The 20,146-nt window shown below is 40.0% G+C and overlaps 2 protein-coding genes across 4 annotated transcripts in view; one reads left to right on the top strand and one right to left on the bottom strand.

The window, feature by feature from the left end:
- Positions 1–666: 666 nt before the first annotated feature.
- ARMT1 (acidic residue methyltransferase 1) lies at positions 667–18,553 on the bottom strand. 2 transcript variants are annotated; one of them, XM_003811499.5, is made up of 5 exons: positions 18,150–18,553; positions 16,088–16,193; positions 12,169–12,413; positions 6,150–6,315; positions 667–2,428 (listed from the first exon to the last, which is right to left on the bottom strand). In XM_003811499.5, the coding sequence occupies exons 1-5, from the start codon at positions 18,188–18,190 to the stop codon at positions 1,661–1,663; spliced, it is 1,326 nt and encodes a 441-aa protein (XP_003811547.1). In that variant the 5' UTR covers positions 18,191–18,553; the 3' UTR covers positions 667–1,660. The 2 variants fall into 2 exon arrangements, with proteins under 2 accessions (XP_003811547.1, XP_034818989.1); XM_034963098.3 differs by lacking the exon at positions 18,150–18,553 and adding an exon at positions 17,936–18,068.
- The window catches only part of RMND1 (required for meiotic nuclear division 1 homolog), a 45,909-nt gene continuing 44,184 nt past the window's right edge, over positions 18,422–20,146 (top strand). The window contains exon 1 of one of the 2 annotated variants that reach the window (XM_003811501.5): positions 18,422–18,720. The gene's annotated coding sequence lies outside the window, so the exon portion shown is untranslated. The remainder of the gene's footprint in view (positions 18,721–20,146) is intronic. The other variant, XM_008963898.4, reaches the window with a different exon arrangement.

Below are 20,146 nucleotides of genomic sequence, written 5' to 3'. Positions count from 1 at the left end.
CTACTGAAGAGGCTGGGGTGAGAGGATCGCCTAAGTCCGGGAGGTCAAGACTGCAGTGAGCTGCGATCATGCCCTGCACTCCAGCCAGGAAAACAGGGCGAGACCCTGTCTTAAAAATAAAACAACACTAAACTAACATTAAAACTTAAAAATTAACTGGTGAAAACATAGGTAGGCCCTTCCTCCTGCTAAGCATTAAAAAAAATTCCACCTTGACCTGACTTCCTCTTCCTCAGTGCCACCTTTCTCGCACTAGTTTGCTTCCTTGCTCTTTTTCATGGGGGAGTGGGGGTGCTGAACTACTTCCAGTGCTGGAGCTCACACGGTGGCTATGAAGTCAACCTAAATATACAACTGTGTTCTAAATTATGTCAAATGCCTACAAATAATTCTAATATGGAAGCATTTTACAAACTTACTCTTTAAAATAGGCACAAATGTGGATAAAGAAACACAGTAGATTCAAAATGTACAGCTTTATATAAACATTTTGCAAAAATCTTTTTTAATACTTAGCAAGAGCATAGACTAATAACCTTTTATAAATGATATTTAATAACTGCTTTTGGCAACATCTAGAATATATATTATGTCTCTTTTTATATAAATCTCATTTTTAATCTTCCTTTCTTGACTTTTCCCCACTAGAAAATAAAACCAAGGAGATTTTCAGTACAATTCATTTTATTATTTTAGTGCAACAAAACATTTCCAGATTTATTTCCAATTTCAGTTACAAAACAAACTGACCTGAAATTTTTAGTATTTACTATCTGTGACAATGACCAATAAAATGTGTAAGAATATAAAAAATAAATTCATTCATTGTTGGTAGTACTCCAAATTCAATGCATAAGAACCTTTTCTATCTAAAGCATTTTCCTAAAACTGCAAACTAAAAATCTGATATTTAAAACATTTATGTGGTAAAATAATCTCATTTGATTATGGATATCATAAATAGAATATAAAAGATATTACATTTCTTCAAATACCATTTGTTTCACTGTGTTCAATTTTGAGTTTCCTAACATCCATTCTACAGGTCAATCAAAATACAAAGGCGTGCAAATGAAACAAGCTATTGAAATGAAATAAAATTCAAGGAGAATAAAAGTTAGAATTAACTTATGAGGTAACTTTTATGTAAGCAAACATCACAGTTTTAAGAAATGCCTCTCTTTACAAAGAGTCATTAAGATGCGCATTTTCATACAGCTATTATTTCATGTGCCCAAAATCAAGCAAAATAAAATCCCATGCTTCCTGGAATATTAAATACCATGCAGTGTACTATTTAAGAAAAGAACAAGGTTAACTAACTAAAAGCAGAACTCACTTATTTTTTGCTTCCTAGCCAATTAAAAATAAGTTCATTAAAAGCACTTGAAATTATGTATTTAACCTGAAAAAAAGTTGCTAAAATTCCAATATAAATGTAAATATCTTTAACTTGCTTGACCCAGCTATCCCCAAAACAGTGTAGTGGGGCAAAATGTTCAAAAGAAAAATCATCCAGTGCACGTAGATGGGCACCAAGAAGCTAAGCTTCCCTGAGCGCGTACAGAGCCGCCAGGCGACTCAATTCACGTGCTCCTTTTCTGGGGATGAAAAGGTGCTCACCAGATCTTTCTATGCAACTGAGAGCTCCTAAATCAAGTCAAAGGGGACCATCGTACTGAAATATTCCATATTTTCCAGTGGTCCACCAGCTGGGCTCAGAGGCCAGGAGCTGTTCCCCTTGCCCAGGCTGCAGACCAACCTGAATTTCAGCTTTTAATGTTCTTATGGTACAGAGTGGTGCAGGATGGAAGCCATTCAGAGCCTGATGAAATGGAACAGAAAACTCCCATTTTCTGTCACCTGTCAACTTCCTGTAATTCAAATCACCCTTGAATAAAATTAAATGTGCCTTCTGTAGTTCAGCATATAAGTCAGGTGCAACCTGAGGCATTGCACAGTACTCATGAGGCAGAGTCCAAAATATATGATTGTGGTAAACCCATTTACCCATTTTAATATACTCTTCCCAGTCGGCCCCACACTTGGACATCCACTTATGATTACTGTGTTTTACCTGTTCAATTAACCAATTAAAATCATGTATAGTAGTATCAGAAACAAACCATGGAATTGTTTTTCCATAAAAATGAACCTCAGTAGCCAGTTCAGAGGACAACAAGAAGTCGCCTAATATTAAATCTGTAACAAGCTCAAATCCAGAATTATCGAGAACAATATACACTCTAGTAGCAGAAGCTTTTTCTCTTGTTTTCTTGCAATTGCTAAGCAATGACCAAAGATGTTCCATATCATTCAATAAAATGAAAGGTTTTAGGTCTTCCAATGAATTTAGTACATTGGTATTCTGAGAACTACTTTCTCCACCTGAGAAAGACAGATCACACTTATTTCCCCACAGTGAAATCTGAAAAAGAAAAAGTACAAAATATTCACCCTTCTTCTGAATAGCCAACAAAACTCCATTATGTAGCGGGGTGGGGGGACATTGCTAAAAAACTACTAAATATCTACAAAACTCTTTACATGCCCATCAAATCTATACTTTCTCTAACAATGCACAAAAATTATTTCACATGATGCTGTATTAACAGGATAAAACTGAAATTTTTAATTCATCAGTATGTAATGGACTTAAAAAAACTGGTTTCAATTATTTCAGCACTCACATTGTTTATTCAGAATAAAAGTTTTTGCAGCTTGCAGATATTAGAACATCATCGGATGTGTGAAGAGAGGCTCAAAGTTGCCCATATAATCCAGAGTCAAGAGAAGAAATAAAAGTTTATTTTTTCCTCCTTGGCCCTGCAGAACTGTCCAGTTTCTTTCACTAATTGCATAACCTTAGGACGTGACACCTCTCTGGGATTTGGTTCTCTCATTTGTAAAATTTAAAAAACTGAACAAGGTGATATCTAAAGACGCTACTTTTTAAATGAGGTCATGTTAACTAAAGACCCATTGTAATCAATTATCTTATTCAGCTTTAAATTGAATTAATATTCAATTACATTTTGTAGAAAAACAGTATGTAGGCCTATTTTTTTTTAAGCCATAAAATTACACATTTAGGACTTCCAGCTCGACCTGGGTTCAAACTCAGCATCTTCAGTTTATGATCATCAACAAATTACTTAAGCTCTCTAAGGCTCAAGTCCCGCAACTGAAAAACGAGATACTAGTACTTACCTCACAGAATTATTGTGAGAATTGATATAATGCATGTAAATAATGTACCAAATACCTGGCATATAGAAGTACTCAATAAACACTAGCCAAAACAGACTCTACTCTCATTTGTGATTTTTTTTTTTAATAAAGATGGGGTCTCACTATGTTGACCAGGCTAATTTCCATCTCCTGGCCTCCAGCAATCCTCCTGCCGTGGCCTCCCAAAATGCTGAGATTATAAGCATGAGCCACCTTGTCAGGCCCTCATTTGTGATTTAAAATAAGGAGAATGCATGTTCCAACCAATAGGGTATTTTTTTTTTTTTTGAGATAGAGTCTCCCTCTGTCACCGAGGCTGGAGTGTGGTGGTGCGATCTTGGCTCACTGCAACCTCTGCCTCACGGGTTCAAGCTTTTCTCCTGCCTCAGCCTCCCAAGTAGCTGGGATTACAGGCGCCCACCACCACGCCCGGCTAATTTTTTGTATTTTTAGTAGAGATGGGGTTTTACCATGTTAGCCAGGCTGGTCTCAAACTCCTGGCCTCAGGTGATCTGCCCACCTTGGCCTCCCAGAGTGCTGGGATTACAGGTGTAAGCCACCATGCCCGGCCGAACAGTATTATTTTAAAAAGAGATAAATGAATAAATTTTTTTTAAAAAAAGGCTTAAATAATAACTAAAGTGTCCAAGGTCACCTTTTTCTAGAGTTTCCTGAAGAAATTCATACAATGGTGTCCACGATGGCCTTCAGCGACTGAGAGCAGGTTCTGTGCTAGCCTCCTGCACTTTCCCTTCACACCGTCTTCCAGTTTGTAATGGCATAGCTCTTTGTGCAATTACTTGATTGTCTATATTCCCTCAAGATTACAAGTTTTGATAGGGAGGATCAGCCTGTTTTTGTTTTACCACTACGTGCCCAGCACCTAGAATGGCATTTGACACAGTAGCCCCAGAAATGTGTGTGTGGACAGTGGGAGAGTGCTATGACTTTTGAAAGAGATCAACATTCTCTGAAAACGAGAATGTTTTCAAGCTTCCCTTGAAACGTTAACCTGTTGCTCACTGCGGACACCAAATGGAGGCAACTCTGGCCCCCTTCACTTGGGAGCACAGTGACAGTGTGAAGAAGTTGTTAGCTAAATCAGATGACAGAAAATAGATGCATGCTCATTCTTCTTCACAGTTTATTATACTATGGGACAAAGAACACATTCAAAGAAGATGATTCCCTGAAAGAATGGGCTAGCTAGGAGTCAAGAACTAGCATGCCAGTCTTTTTTTTTTTTTTAATTCCAAGGCTAAGCATAAGGCAGAGTTAAGAGGAAAAAACAAAAAACAAGGTTTATTAGTTAACAATGTCCTGGGCCAGGCAAGGTGGCTCATGCCTATAATCCCAGCACTTTGGGAGGCCAAGGTGGGCAGATCACCTGAGGTCAGGAGTTCAAGACCAGCCTGGCCAACATGGCGAAACCCAGTCTCTACTAAAAATACAAAAATTAGCCAGGTGTGGTGGCATACGCCTGTAATTCCAGCTACTCAGGAGGCTGAGGCAGGAGAATTGCTTAAACCCGGGAGACGGAGGTTGCAGTGAGCTGAGATTGTGCCACTGCACTACAACCTGGGCAACAGAGCGAGACTCTGTCTCAAAAAACAAAACAATGTCCTGACAATTTTTGTTTTGAACTCAAAATATGCCTTTATTTGTGACTCTGCTTGCCCTCGAGGTCTCACTAGGGCTTCGTCTCCATGTATAATCTGTTAGCCTGTAGCTTCTATGTTCAAAGAACACCCAGGCTCTGGTGATGTCACTAACTCTTATGCTACCAACTTGGCCCCAACCTCCCTCCCCAAGTTATTTTCAGACCAGCTCTTCCCATTTCCACCTTCGGCCCCTGCAGTCTATTCTCAGAAACATTCCTTGAAATAGTCAAATAGCATTACCTCTCTGTTCAAAACCCTCTGATGGCTTCTGTTTCACTTTTAGTAAAAATTTATTTCATACAAGCCGTTCTGTGTCCCTTCCACCCTGCTACCTCTCAGTAACTACAGGGTTTCCTTGCAATTTTTCTCACCTCTCCATGTACTCCGCAGACATGCACCTGACTTACTCCTTCCCTGCCTTCAGGTCTGTGGCCTCAGCCTCCATGGACCCTTCCCTGGCAGCCCTGATCCCTTCCCCAACATTCCCAACGCCCTTTTCCTGCTTTATTTCTCTTCATAGCACTTTCTAACATTTCTTTTTGAAAGTCTTCCTCACTTTTCCTGGAAAATGTGAGGGCTGGGGATACTGCTATGTACCACGTCTCCTAATAGTTCTGATTCTAATAATGTGTTGTAAATTTCAGGATGTTTGCATGAATTAAAAACTAAACTGAATACAAGATAAAGAAATGTAATGAAACTGTATTAATGGGCCAACTGAATACCCGAGTATTATCACCTACCGATGCTAACAGCAGGCTGTATCCCAGGCTCTGTGCTCAGCACTTCACATGCAAGCATCTAGTTGAATTCTCACATCAAATTACACAGTATACATTATCCTCACTGAACAGAGGAGGAAACTGAGGCCCAGAGAAATTAAGTGACAGGCCTCAGGTCCAAACACAAATTAGCCACAGAGCCAACACACACCCAAGTCAGCTGGGAGACCAAATTACTATTAAGTATTCTTTCAAGCATGACAAAAGCTAAGCAAATTACTATGAAGTATTCTCTCAAGTATGACAGAAGCTAGGAAGTCAGATAACTTCTTTGCCACTAAAATCATAGCCAGTGAGAGCAGAAAAAGATTTCAAACCCATTTCTAGCAATTAAATGGATTTTCATCTTTTAACACCACTAGATAAAAAATCATCAATTATAGCAAAGAAAAATATTTACATGTTTTGTTAACTGTATAGCAGTTTATTTTCTGTTTAAATAAAACATACTCAGAAGATTAATGATCACATTTACCTGCAGAAGTTTAAAAAACTCATCTTTCAGCTGATTTTCATCTAGGTCTTCAATAGTTCTTATCAATTGTTGCAGGTGAGTACATAAAGCAATGATGGATTCCTGTGACTCATAGAAATTTTGCTCTTTTGATTCTTTAAATACATCAAAGTAATCGATTGGTGGACTAAAGTAGGAGAAAAACAAAGTGAAACATTTTAGTCTGTACATTTGGATAACTGCAGTTCTTGAAAGAAAATAGCACCATATAGTCTCAATAATCAGTGCTAACAGAAACTAGATATAACATTTATCTAATTAACTAGAAAAACTTAATACTAAATAATCAAATTACACAAAAATCTCTCAAACTCATTTTAATTGTCAAAAAAGTTCCCAAATCAAGTATTTTTCTGGACATATTAAATAGTGATAGTGACTATGCTCATAATTATCTACCTAGCAGGGATTCCAGGGCACAAGAAGGAGAAAGATAAATTTCAAGACAACTGCTTTAGTTCAACAAACATTTTTTAAGCACCGATGTGGCAGAGTTCTAGTAACAAATGTATAGAATATAAACAGAATATTTGAATACAATGCAGCAATCATTAACAGAATGAAACACACAGTATGATGGAAATACAATGAGTACTTAAGATAAATCAGACAATACTATTGTTAAGTTTTAGAAGAATGATAATTTTTTATCACTAATTTTAGGTATTTTTGGGCAACTTTAACCAAAGGTGATATATGTGGCATGGCTACACCTTCATGTTTTCCAGTGAGAGATTAAATCATATTATATTGGCCTAAGAAAATCATAACTAAGAAGATATAAATACTAATATAATAATCTTTACTGAATTGAATATAAAAGACATTCAGATTATTGGGTCTTCCAAATTAGCTACTTTTTCCACGGGTCATTCACGTTAGGGTAAAAACAATCTAACACTGATGTAATCGGCTTGATTTGTTTTGTTTTGTTTTTTTAAATAACATACCAGTATTTAAACATCCAAATGATGGCTGCCTCCTTCCAGCCAGTCAGTCACCTGGGAAGCTACACCCTTATTCCAAAGGCGCTGCCATTGCTCAGAGCACTTTTGGAATTCCTCTTTAGGAATTTTCTTCAGAACCTATGGCACATCATTAAACCTCCTGTCAGTGATCACATATCTTCATCCTTTGGAGTCAATTTATTTTTGGAAACAGCCAAAAGTCACTCGGAGTGATTTCAGTAGAATGAGGTGTGTGATCAAATTGGATAAAAACTTTTTTTTTTAATCAAAAATGAGTAAAAATACAGGAAGACTAATTTTCATTTTGAGGCATGTAAACTGGCTCTGAAAGAAGTTCCAAATAATTCAAAGATGGTTTTAGCAATGGCAGCATCGCTGAAATCAGTCAGTCTCTCAAGGTGACTTAAAAGGATAAAAATCATTCGGATGCACAGACCCAATCCGGCCCACCACCTGTTCTGTCTGACTCACATGCTAAGAGTGGTTTTTATATTTTTGAATGGCTGAAAACAAAGTGAAAGAAAAGCAGTATTTTGTAACACATGAAATTCAAATTTCGGTGTCCGCTGAATAAAGTTTCTTTAGAACACAGCCATGCTCATTCTTACATATTATTTAAGGTTGCATTCACACGACAATGGCAGGTTCGGCAGCTGCAACAGAGACCACATGGCCCCTACGCCTAAAAGATTTACTACCTGGCCCTTTACAGAAAGTTCTAATAAAACATGTTCTAATGTTTTATTAACAAACCATTCATTAAAGTCACATCTCATATTAAGAATGAGCCTTATTTTCGTATTTAAGAGAGTAAACTCACATAACTATATATAAATTCTCATTTTAGAATGTTTTCTATTTTAGAATCTACTAAAGCTGTGTATGTACACACACTATGACCCAGTGATTCACTTCTAGGGAGGGATATATCCAACAGATGTATTCATACATATGTTCAGCAAAAAAGTGTCAGAATGTTTATAGCAGCATTCTTCCTAACAACTCCAAACTGAAAAGTACTCAAATATCCATCACAACGAAGTAAACAGATTGTAATATGCTCATATAATGCAATATTATAAAGCAATGAGAATGAATGATCTATAATTATATTGTAACATATGGATGAGTCTCACAAACATAAAAATGAGTGAAAGAAGCCAGACACAAAACTATACACTGTATCATTTCATTTCAGTAAAGTTAAAAAACAGGCAAAACTAACACAGGTCAGAACAATGGTTATCCTTGAGGAGTAATGAAGGCAGTGACTGGAAAGGAACTCAAAGTGGACTTTTGGGGTCTGTAAGGTTCCGTCTCTTGATCTGGGCACTGGGTACACAAGTATGTTCTTGAACACATAAGACATGCACATTTTTCTATATGTATATTATACTTTATTAAAAAGTTTTTTTAAAAATCTAATATTTTCTCTGTACTTTCATCTTTCAATATCTGAAGTGTATTTACCTAATATGTTTAAATTTCACATATGGCTAAAACTTTGAATCTTAATTTAGACTGGCAGACTATTGCATGTTTCAGTGTAAAATGGTAAATCAATATAAACATGTCTTTTATAAAAGCTGGTCAGTCTGGAGTTGCCATTGACCTAGGATAGGGATCCCCCATAGAAGAACCTAAAAATTAGACATTTAAGAATTACTTCAGTGCTGGCTCCATTGTAAGATGGCTCTTTATCTGCCACAGAAACCGCTTTGGGAAGAGTTCTACATCCGTGATTGTGCAACATTCTAGTTTCTTGAACTTAAAGCTGCATGTTCCCTCTATCCCATTTAACAATCTGTTTGCTGAACCAGTGGATATCATCACCCCCTGAGCTTCCGAAAGAAAAACTGATACCAAGGCCCCACCCCAGACAAATTAAGCAATTTGTATTTATTCCAACACAATAATCTAAAACTATGTGGGGTTTTTTTTGAGACGGAGTTTCGCTCGTCGCCCAGGCTGGAGTACAATGGCACAATCTCGGCTCACTGCAACCTCCACCTCCTGGGTTCAAGTGATTCTCCTGCCTCAGCCTCCTGAGTAGCTGGGATTACAGGTGCCCATCATCATGCCTGACTAATTTTTGTATTTTTAGTAGAGACAGGGTTTCACCATGTTGGCCAGGCTGATCTCACACTCCTGACCTCGGGAGATCCACCTGCCTCAGGCTCCCAAAGTGCTGAGATCACAGGCGTAAGCCACTGTGCCTGGCCTAAAAATACGCATTTTTGAAGCCACCTTCCTTTTCCCCAACTGGGTCATAAATGTGCAGCCAGGTTTGTGAAAATCTGCTCTAGGTATTTTTAGTCTCTGAACCTGATCAACCTCTAAAATCAAACTCAGAAACAGCATTCCTCTTGCCTTAAACACACAAACTCCACCAACCCCACTCAAGATGCCACCCAGTCTTTCAACACTTTGGCAGCTTTGGCTCCTACCACAGATATTTTCCAAAATTAGGAAACCATCACCCCGAATTTCAGACTACTCTCAGTCCTTGACAGGCATCTAAATCTACTATTTGGGAAGAATGGCTGAATAAGGACACTAATCTGATTCACACAGACCAGGCTCAAATCCTGGTTCCACCACCTACTAGCCATGTCACCTTGGGCATGTTAGAAATCTCTCTGAGCCTCAGTCACCTCAACTGTTAAAATGGAAACCATAACAACACCTACATTTCACTGGGTTGCACAGTCACTAGAACATTGCTAGTTACTGACAGCTCCTTACATCTTCTGCTGGGGTGCCTTCTCCGTGCCAAGCAGTGCACCGGAGTTTTTTGTTGTTGTTTTTTTGTTTTTTTTTTGAGACAGAGTCTTGCTCTTTCACCCAGGCTGGAGTGCAGTGGTGTGATTTCGGCTCACTGCAACCTCCGCCTCCTGGGTTCAAGTGATTCTCCTGCCTCAGCCTCCTGAGTAGCTGGGACTACAGGTGTGCACCACCGCGTCCAGCTAATTTTTGTATTTTTAGTAGACGCGGGGTTTCAGCATGTTGGCCAGGATGGTCTCAATCTCTTGACCTTTTGATCTGCCTGCCTCGGCCTCCCAAAGTGCTGGGATTACAGGTGTGAGCCACCGCACCCGGCCTGCACCAGAGTTTTAATAGTGTATTTTGCTTTTAGATCAGAAGTTCTAAAACCTACCTATCAGAAAAAACAACAAATTGTGATATGAAAAAAATATATATAGGCTGGGCGTGGTGGCTCATGCCTGTAATCCCAGCACTTTGGGAGGACGAGGCGGGCAGATCACCTGAGGTCAGGAGTTCGAGGTCAGGAGTTCAAGGCCAGCCTGGCCAACATAACGAAACCCCATCTCTACTAAAAATACAAAAACAAAAAAAGTTAGCCAGGCATGGTGGGGGGTGCCTGTAATCCCAGCTACTCGGGAGGCTGAGGCAAGAGAACTGCTTGAACCTGGAAGGCAGAGGTTGTAGTAAGCCAAGATTGTGCCACTGTACTCCAGCCTGGGCGACAGAGCGAGACTCCATCTTAAACAAACAAACAACAACAAGAACAACAACAACAACAAAATATATACGTGTGTGTGTAAGATTAAGACAAAAAAGCTAACGAACAGATTTTAAAGTTCCATATGTTTCCCAAAATAATTTTATTTTACAATTAGTGCTGACTTGATAGGTCACTTTAAATTGTCCTATGCTATGTTTAGGAACAGATACCAAAGGATTCCTCTTAACAAACCTGTATTTTTGGAACCTGTGCTTATTAAGAATAATCCAATCATCCCCATTAACTTTTCTTTGGCACTATAAATAACAGTTTTTTGTTTTTTGGTTTTTTTAAACAGTCTCGCTCTGCCGCCCAGGCTGGAGTGCAGTGGTGTAATCTCGGCTACTGGAACCTCCGCCTCCCAGGTTCAAGTGATTCTCATGCCTCAGCCTCCGGGGTAGCTGGGACAATAGGCATGTGCCACCACACCTGGGTAATTATATAATTTTTGTAGAGACGGGGTTTCACCACGCTCACCAGGCTGGTCTCAAATTCCTGACCTCCAGTGATCCACCTGCCTTAGCCTCCCAAAGTGTTGGGATTCCAGGCATGAGCCACCACGCCTGGTCTAAAAACTAGTTCTCTATCAGATGTTTTCCTAGGAAAAATTAAATAATATAAACAAGCCTATAAAAAGTTACTTTGAAACGTGTACTTTTAAAAACGTGTAGTTTTTTCTAAACTAGCCTTTTTAAAAAAAGATGAAAGATTAAGACTGTAATACAATAGTATGATTCACTGTTCTCATGACTCCTTAAACCAAGTAAGTTGTAACGTTTATTATCTATTTTAATAAACAAAACATATGCTTACTTTGTCCCATCCTGATTTATATAAATGTAACTATTTCAAATTTACATTTTTTACTCAATAAGCAAAACTTCTTTTATTCTAGAAGTCTTTGTTAGAATCTTTAATTAATTCACGCCTTATTTATCTATTTTATTGAGACAGAGTTTCACTCCGGTGCTCAGGCTGCAGTGCAGTGGTGCAATTTTGGCACACTGCAACCTCTGCCTCCCAGGTTCAAGCAATTCCCATTCCTCAGCCTCCCAGGTACCTGGGATTACAGGCCCGTGCCACCATGCCTCACTAATTTTTTTATTTTTAGTAGAGACAGGTTTCGTTATGCTGGCCAGGCTGGTCTCGAACTCCTGACCTCAAGCAATCTGCCCACCTCAGCCTCCCAAAGTGCTGGGATTACAAGCGTGAACCTCAGGGCCTGGCCAAGTCGTACTTTAGATATTTACTCTTATGTCTATTCTAGGCAAGTAGATTATAATTGCCAAGAATCTGTTAAATTGGTAACAGATATAGAAATGTCCATCAGTAACATTTATAGAAATGTCCAACAATGCTATTAAGATTTGCTAAACTCAACCAAATTCAAGCTTCCACTGGTGCTTATTTTTAAACTTATCCTTTTACAATTTCAGAAAAAGTATAAATTATCTAAACATTTGATAGTTGATGATTACACATGTACCTCTGGATAATTGCTTCATGAATTCTTCGATACATGTAACATTCTACCAACAACCACGGTGAGTAGAACCATCTTGATTTTCCATCACTTTCATTTAAAAGACTCTGTTGATATTCTAGGTAGTGATTCCATATATCAGTATCAACAAATTTCTCAACCAAGGGGATAAACGGTTTATCTGTTTGCAATTCATTCCGTAATTTAGAAAGGAGAGAGATAGCTTTCTTTTCAGCTTCCACGCCTTCCTGCAAAAATACAAGAAAAATAAATTGTGTGTGTGTCTGTGTCTGTGCAATTCCTCTAGGGTAACATATTTTTACAGACTTAAGAAGAAAAGAAAAATGTTCAAAACTACATTTTATTTCTTTAAACATTACATTTAGAACTCTTAAACTGAAAATCAAAAAAAACACACAGATCTCATATGAACATAATCATGCCTTATCTACCTAAGTTCTGGCCTTTCTGTATCTTCAGTGGGATGACCATTATCACAGAGGGAAAGGAACCCCTGCCAGATTTTCCATGTCTTTCATGCTTCCATACATATTCTTCTTTCACCATTGACACCACTAGAAAAGAAACTGTGGCCTTTCTGAGGTTTCTTTTGGTAGCTCAAATTTTTTTTAACTTGTTTTCCACCGAGTTCTAGCTAGGTGAGAGATGACATATGCTGACAAACAAGGCACTACAATATTATCTCACATAACAGGCCAATTGGAGTGGGGACAAATGTAATGGGATCAGAATGAAGTGAAAATGACTTCGCACCTCGGTTTTACATCAGCAAGATTCCTGCTCCATTAAAAAAAAAGAAAATGTAAGCCTAATAAGACACGTATATAATAAAATGTAGAGAATAAACATCAAGCCTGAGTATTTTTATAAGATTTTTATCATGTTGATATTTAGTCCCTACTTTCAGATCTGTAATTTTCTCAATATAAACATCTCTCCAATCTTTCTTTTGTTCCAAGTACAATTTATTTTGCTGCTAGAAAAAAAGATTGAAGCTTTCGAGATTCTGCAGGTTCAGAAATAGAAGAAAAGAAGTTGTAGCTGACTGTTTTGGGAGGAACTCCCCCTCCTCCAAATCTCTTCCCTAAAGTCTTAAACTTCAACTCTTTAACTATAAATTCCAACAACTGAGGTTTTACAGGGTGTCAGGCACCCTTTTACAGAAGCATACACCTAAAAAGGCTAATGGATTAACAGTGATGTCACTGCCACTTTGTTCACTTACTTGAATTGAATTCAAACATTTACTGAACCCTGTATGTGCCTGACACTAACCTCAGGGCCAGAGAAAGATGAATAAAGCCTGGTCCTGTCTCCAAGAGACACACATCTGCCAAACCAGGTAGTCTAAGGGGACGGACATTTGACCGCTGAGGTGGGGGAAGATAGAAAACTGTGTGGCATGGCTCCTTCGGAGATAAGCCTGGCCCTGCTATAGGTGGGGGCTTAGGAAGCTAGAACACATGAGGCCCAAGGAGAGTGGCCATAGGTATAACAGAGGCATGAAAAAGGGACAGAAAGGCTACCAAAAGCAGACTTTATCTGTGTCAATTTACATCTTGTTCTGTGCTCAGTAGAGTGTGAAATGGGGGAGGGCTGGAGAGACAATAAACTCTGCCTTCAGTCACCTGGTGATTACGGGCATACAGGCCAAGTAGCAATATACTAGGACTTCATTAATTACTACATTTTAGATCACTCTGGTCGAAAAAACTGAAATTACAAAAGCATTATGGGGCCAGGCACAGGGGCTCACGCCTGTAATACCAGCACTTCAGGATGCTGAACTGGGAGAATTGCTGGAATCTAGGAGTTTGAGGCTGCAGTGAGCTATGACTGCACCACTGCACTCTGCCTAGTAGACAGAACAAGACCCTGTCTCAAAAAACAAAACAACAACAAGAAAAACAAAAGTATTATGGTAATTTGCTTGCGTATATGACCAAATACTAAAGTGAACTATCCAAATTTGGCTAAATTATACTTGTGTGATAAAGATATGTCAGTTACCAAAATTATGTTTATGTGATAAACATTAAAACCATTCATCAATATAATTGTCAGTGTCTAAATTAAGCCGGATTTTAGCAACAAGGAACAACAGGTAATCCCTGTGTTATGCCAGGATTAGTTTTAAACAAGACAATATAAAAGAAGTTGAAAGAAGTAGAACATTACACTCAAACTGCATGTGTGTTATCTTGCTCCATTTCAATTTGGCCAAGGAGAAAAGATCCCCAACCATTTCTCTAAATTTGTTTTCAACTCTCAAAAAAAATGTACTGGTATATGTATGCTCTTTTACAGTCTATTGTGTAATAGATTACTGAACCTACAAGTTTAAAGACCTATGTCTAACATAACATGTGGGGAAAAGCAAGAGAGATCAGATTGTTACTGTGTCTGTGTACAAAGAAGTAGACATAGGAGACTCCATTTTGTTCTGTACTAAGAAAAATTCTTCTGCCTTGAGATTCTGTTAATCTATAACCTTACCCCCAACCCCCTGCTCTCTGAAACATGTGCTGTGTCAACTCAGAGTTAAATGGATTAAGGGCGGTGCAAGATGTGCTTTGTTAAACAGATGCTTGAAGGCAGCATGCTCCTTGAGAGTCATCACCACTCCCTAATCTCAAGTACCCAGGGACACAAAAACTGCGGAAGGCCGGAAGGCCGGAAGGCCGCAGGGACCTCTGCCTAGGAAAGCCAGGTATTGTCCAAGGTTTCTCCCCATGTGACAGTCTGAAATATGGCCTCGTGGGAAGGGAAAGACCTGACCGTCCCCCAGCCCGACACCCGTAAAGGGTCTGTGCTGAGGAGGATTAGTATAAGAGGAAGGCATGCCTCTTGCAGTTGAGACAAGAGGAAGGCATCTGTCTCCTGCCTGTCCCTGGGCAATGGAATGTCTCGGTATAAAACCCTATTGTATGTTCCATCTACTGAGATAGGGAAAAACCACCTTAAGGCTGGAGGTGGGACCCGCGGGCAGCAATACTGCTTTGTAAAGCATTGAGATGTTTATGTGTATGCATATCTAAAAGCACAGCACTTAATCCTTTACATTGTCTATGATGCAAAGACCTTTGTTCACGTGTTTATCTGCTGACCCTCTCCCCACAATTGTCTTGTGACCCTGACACATCCCTCTCTCTGAGAAACACCCACGAATGATCAATAAATACTAAGGGAACTCAGAGGCTGGCGGGATCCTCCATATGCTGAATGCTGGTTCCCCAGGTCCCCTTATTTCTTTCTCTATACTTTGTCTCTGTGTCTTTTTCTTTTCCAAGTCTCTCGTTCCACCTTACGAGAAACACCCACAGGTGTGGAGGGGCAACCCACCCCTTCAATAACATAGTTATTTGGATTTTTCCTCATCCATTAATTGAATGGACAAAGTGATTTCTAATGTCCTATTCTGCACTAAATGCTAATGAGTCCCAACTTGAATCAGTACAATGTGTCAATCAATTATAATTCATATCACTGAGCTTTGCATAGCAGCTTGAACTTCCAGGACTCAAGATCTCAAATTAGTAATATAAATACTGCAACTCAAATTAAACTTGAAATTTAAAAAGCTCTTCTAAGCAACTCAATTGCTTAGTCACTTGACTAAGTCAATTGCAAGTCTGTTGCCCAGTCACCAATTACAACATTGCATATATTAGAAAATACATTCTGAAGTCTAAATAACTGACAGAATTAATTATTGGAACACAATCATTTTCTAAATTGAAGACTGGCTGTTCTATCTTCATTTCAGTGTATTACCTTAAAAACAAATACTTGGCCCATCTATTGATTTTTACATTTAAAGGAAAATTGATACCTTCAAGAACTATTTATTATGTTTCTGTTGAGACATTAACAAAAAACTAAAAGTTGAAACAATTCTTACCTCTCCGTGTTTCTCAAAAAATTCACTTTTATGTCGATGCAATGTATCAATAACCTTAGTTAAGATCTGTGGTATTCTGTCTTTAATTGTAAGATATGCAAATGATCTAGAAAAAAGAGTCACATGCAATATATTACTTAGCAGCATCAATACTAGAAGACTGGCTATCTTTTAGTTTCTGGAATACTTCATGTATATTAAACTCCTCATACAACTATTAAAATGTAGACAAGTATTGTATGATTACTATATTAAGACATAAGAAAACCTGGAAAATTCGCTGGTATGTCATGGAAGCCAAACTGTCTCGGTGCCTCTAATCCCAGATTCTCCCATGGAGTCTGTTTAATCATTCTTATCTTTCCTATTCTATTGCTTTTATTTTCCTAAATCAGAAACTTAGCAAAGTGATAGAATAGGGAATGGATTAGCTTAGAAATCAAACAGGCTCTTGTCCCAGGTCTACTATCTGCTAAGTCACCTGCTTAGAAAGATGAATGAAGCAATGCATCTAAAACCACCTAAAGTGTCTAATGTGCTTGAACAACATAAAGAATTAAAGGTACTTTTAAGCCTGTTTCTCTCCATTCTGTCTATTTTCTAAGTCAATTTTAATTATTTTCAAAAGTTTTCCCCTTCTCTGCCTTCTCTATCTGCACAATGGACTCCTTCCATCCTATTCTGCCCCTAGGCAAATGAAGGCGTGCTACTGTCTCTTCCCAGTCAAAAAATCAGAGATTTTACAGAAGTGTTCAAGAATGAAGCAAGCTGGAGATGAAGAAAAACTTATACCTGCATTAAAAAAATAAAGATATTCTCGATTTTATTCATACAAAACCCAAGATTTACAGATTATCATTTTATATCATTTTAAGGAAATACATGATTCAGGTAGAAAAAAAGCTTTATTTGGTGGAGAAATTCTGTGCAGTTTTAAATATAGAGCACAGAGCTTAGCTGACTAGTGTTTTTATCTCCGGATCACAGGAGACAATTGTTAAATTACTAGATTGTAACTTGGGTATTAATTCAAAAGGTTTCCTCAAATGACAGCTATAGAACTTTAAGAAAAAAACTGCACACACTTTCCGACTCTGTGGTGCTTTCAGTACCACCCAAAACAGTGACTAGGTTTTAATGCGCATAACTACGTTGATCAGAATTTAATTTTTAAAAATCATTAATAAAAGAACTCACTAATACCTCAGAGGGTGAGCAGGAACATTAAATCAACTGTCAGTTGAATTTTCCCAGGCAGTAGGTACAGTAAGTCCTTTTTTGAGATTTTACTTTAATTGGAAAGTATTACTGTTTTCCTCACTACTACATTTCCTGCACCTCTGGAACCAAGTCTCTGGCCAGGACTGGAGTGAGGCCAGAAGCCCTAGGGCGCAAAATTGAAGGAGACACTCTCTATACTTGCATGACCTGAAACAGTGCCTGCTTCAATTTGGGGCCATTGGCGCCACTTTGTTGGTCTCAACCTACTTTCTGCCCAGGTTTATTTTCTTCAAAGTGTTCTCGTCTTTTGCAATATTTTGAAGTAAGGACAAATTTCAAATATAAATTTGGCCATTCGATTTATGCAAATGGATGTTATTTGCACGGTCACCCACAACTTTACCCAAGAATCAGTAGCGTGACGACTATAAAGCAAAAAACTAGACAGTTCTTACTGTGAGATTACGATTTGATCAACAACAGGGAGAAACCCATTTCTTAATAGCGCTGAGATCCCCAACTCTTACGCAGAATTTTAACGCCCCCAAAGCGCGTCTATTAAAGTGAATAAATAAAAAGTGACCGCCAGGAACAGACCGCGAAGCTGACCCCTGTCCTGATCCTTACGAGCAGCCGCCGCGGGCAGGCTCCCTCCCCGGGGCCGCCTCCCTTCGCCTCCGAGCCAGTCCGCGAAACCCGCAAAGGCGTCCCGGGAAGCCGCGCCCGGCGGCGGGACTCGAACGCAGCCCACCGGGGAGCGGGCGCCCTCCGCTTAGTCCCCACAGGCTCCCGGCGAGGCCCGGCTTTCCGCAAAAGTGGGGAGGAGAAAAGCTAGACTAACCCCACGTCCTGTCCTGAGAGAGACGCCGGGACGACAGCCATCACTTTCCGCGATCCCGGCCGCAAAGCTCGGCTGTTCAACCGCCGCAGAAACACAGGCGGTACCGCCGCGAAGGAGGAGCTGAGAATGGGGGTGGTGTGGCTTTAAAAAAAAAAGTGCTTTTGAATAAAGAAACTTTATTTGGTGCCCGATCAAACGGCAAACAGTGGCTCGCCAGAGGACCCAATCTTCCGGGGACGAAGGCGGGGCCAGCGGAGGGCGACTAGAGGAGCGGATATGGAAGCGAGCGAAAGCCGGAAGCAGGCAAGGACCGGGAGGTCCCAGGGCCTAGGGAGCGGAAGAGGTCGCGGCGACGCGGCTCACGTGGTCAGACAGTCACGTGGCCCGAGTTTCTCCCGCTAAGTGGGACCAGAGTTCAGTGCGGCTGCGCAGTAGCGGGGGTGGGCGGGAGCGCCCTTCCAGGAGATGGGTTGGCTGCAGTAGTGAGAGGCTTGTGGTGCGGCTCTTTCCCTGCAGTCCTGCCGAGGAAGCGTGCGTCCCTGGCGCTTCCTTCTTCTCTTCCGGCGGAGAGGTTAGTGTACTGCCTTTTCTTTAGCAGCTCGAGTGGCCCGGCTTGGAGGTCTGCGCCCTGGCTCCTGGCCGCCCGGAACAGTTACGGGTTACGCCAGTGCGGCTGTGACCCTTTGCCTCTTACCGTGATCTTTGGTCAGCTTAGCTGGGAGTAAAAAGCACTCAATTAATGAACCCTTTTTTTGAGCCAGTGCACCGCGGTAACTGTAGAAATCGATAAAATAATTTTGAGTTTGAGGAATTGAACGGCATACTCCCAAAGATGAGCGCCACTTAGCTCTCGAATCGTAGCCTAGCTGTAATCGATTTTCTTAATTGGTGTAATTGTTCTCTAAAAGTTGAAATGTGCCCGGGAACTGAGTAACTGCCTTGTATTTCATTTTAAAAATTCGATCGAATGCCTACTATGTGCTGGGCGCTATTGTCAGGAGATATAATAGGAAAAAACACAAATCCGTATCCTCAGGGAGCTTCCGTTCTGGAGGGAAGACACAAAAATCTGCCCTTTTCTCTTATTTTTTTCCTTTAGCTTTGTGTCTCACGTATTTTACTGATTTACCTCGTTTTGTCTGTCACTCCCAATGCAAGGTTCAAAAGATTCAAAAGATAGGATTTTTGTCTATTTTATTTTCAGCTGTATTGTCAGCAACTAGGACAATACCTGGCACATGATAAGAACTGAGTTCGTTTGCAGTATGAATTAATAAACTAAAAATTAAAGGTGTGCAAGTGATGTTAAACAATGGAGAAATGCAAAGTGGAGGAAGATAGAGAATGGATGCTGGTTGTGTGTTTTTAATGTAGTGGTTGGGGAAGGCTTCACTGGGTAGAAGACATTTTAGCAAACATCTGAAGGAGGTGAGGGTGTGAGCCTTTCAGATCCCTGGGAGAAGAGCGTAAGGAACAGCAAGTGCACAGATCCAGAGACCAGAATGAGGAGCAAAATAAGCAAAGGAGAGTGCTGTCAAAGTGGTGATAAAGGACAGATAATGTAGTGCCATGCAGGCCATTTTGAGAGCTTTAGCTTTTTTTTTTTTTTCGTTACAGAATCTCGCTCTGTCGCCCAGACTTTAGTGCAGTGGCGCGATCTCGGCTCACTGCAACCTCCACCTCCCGGGTTCAGGCGATTCTCCTGCCTCGGCCTCCCGAGTAACTGGGATTACAGGCACCCGCCACCACACTCAGCTAATTTTTTTGTATTTTTAGTAGAGACGAGGTTTCACCATGTTGGCCAGGCTGGCCTCGAACACCTGACCTTGTGAATCACCCGCCTCGGCCTCCCAAAGTGCTGGGGTTACAGGCGTGAGCCACCGCGCCAGGCCTTTTTTTTTGAGACAGAGTCTCGCTTTGTTGCTCATTCTGGAGTGCAGTGGCGCAATCTCCGCCTCCCAGATTCAAGCCATTCTCGTGCCTCAGCCTCCCAAGTA

The sequence above is a fragment of the Pan paniscus genome, chromosome 5 (assembly GCF_029289425.2).
Source record: "Pan paniscus chromosome 5, NHGRI_mPanPan1-v2.0_pri, whole genome shotgun sequence".
Taxonomy (NCBI): domain Eukaryota; kingdom Metazoa; phylum Chordata; class Mammalia; order Primates; family Hominidae; genus Pan; species Pan paniscus.
Note: the sequence above shows the minus strand (reverse complement) of the source record. Positions and strands in the feature narration are given on the sequence as shown.

Excerpts from the sequence above, each read along its gene's own strand:
- ARMT1 (XM_003811499.5), bottom strand. The coding sequence starts at position 18,190 with ATGGCTGTCGTCCCGGCGTCTCTCTCAGGACAGGACGTGGG. Across the intron at positions 16,194-18,149 it reads CTCTCAGGACAGGACGTGGG|ATCATTTGCATATCTTACAA; the intron begins GTTAGTCTAGCT and ends TCTTTTTTCTAG. Across the intron at positions 12,414-16,087 it reads TTTTTGAGAAACACGGAGAG|GAAGGCGTGGAAGCTGAAAA; the intron begins GTAAGAATTGTT and ends GTATTTTTGCAG.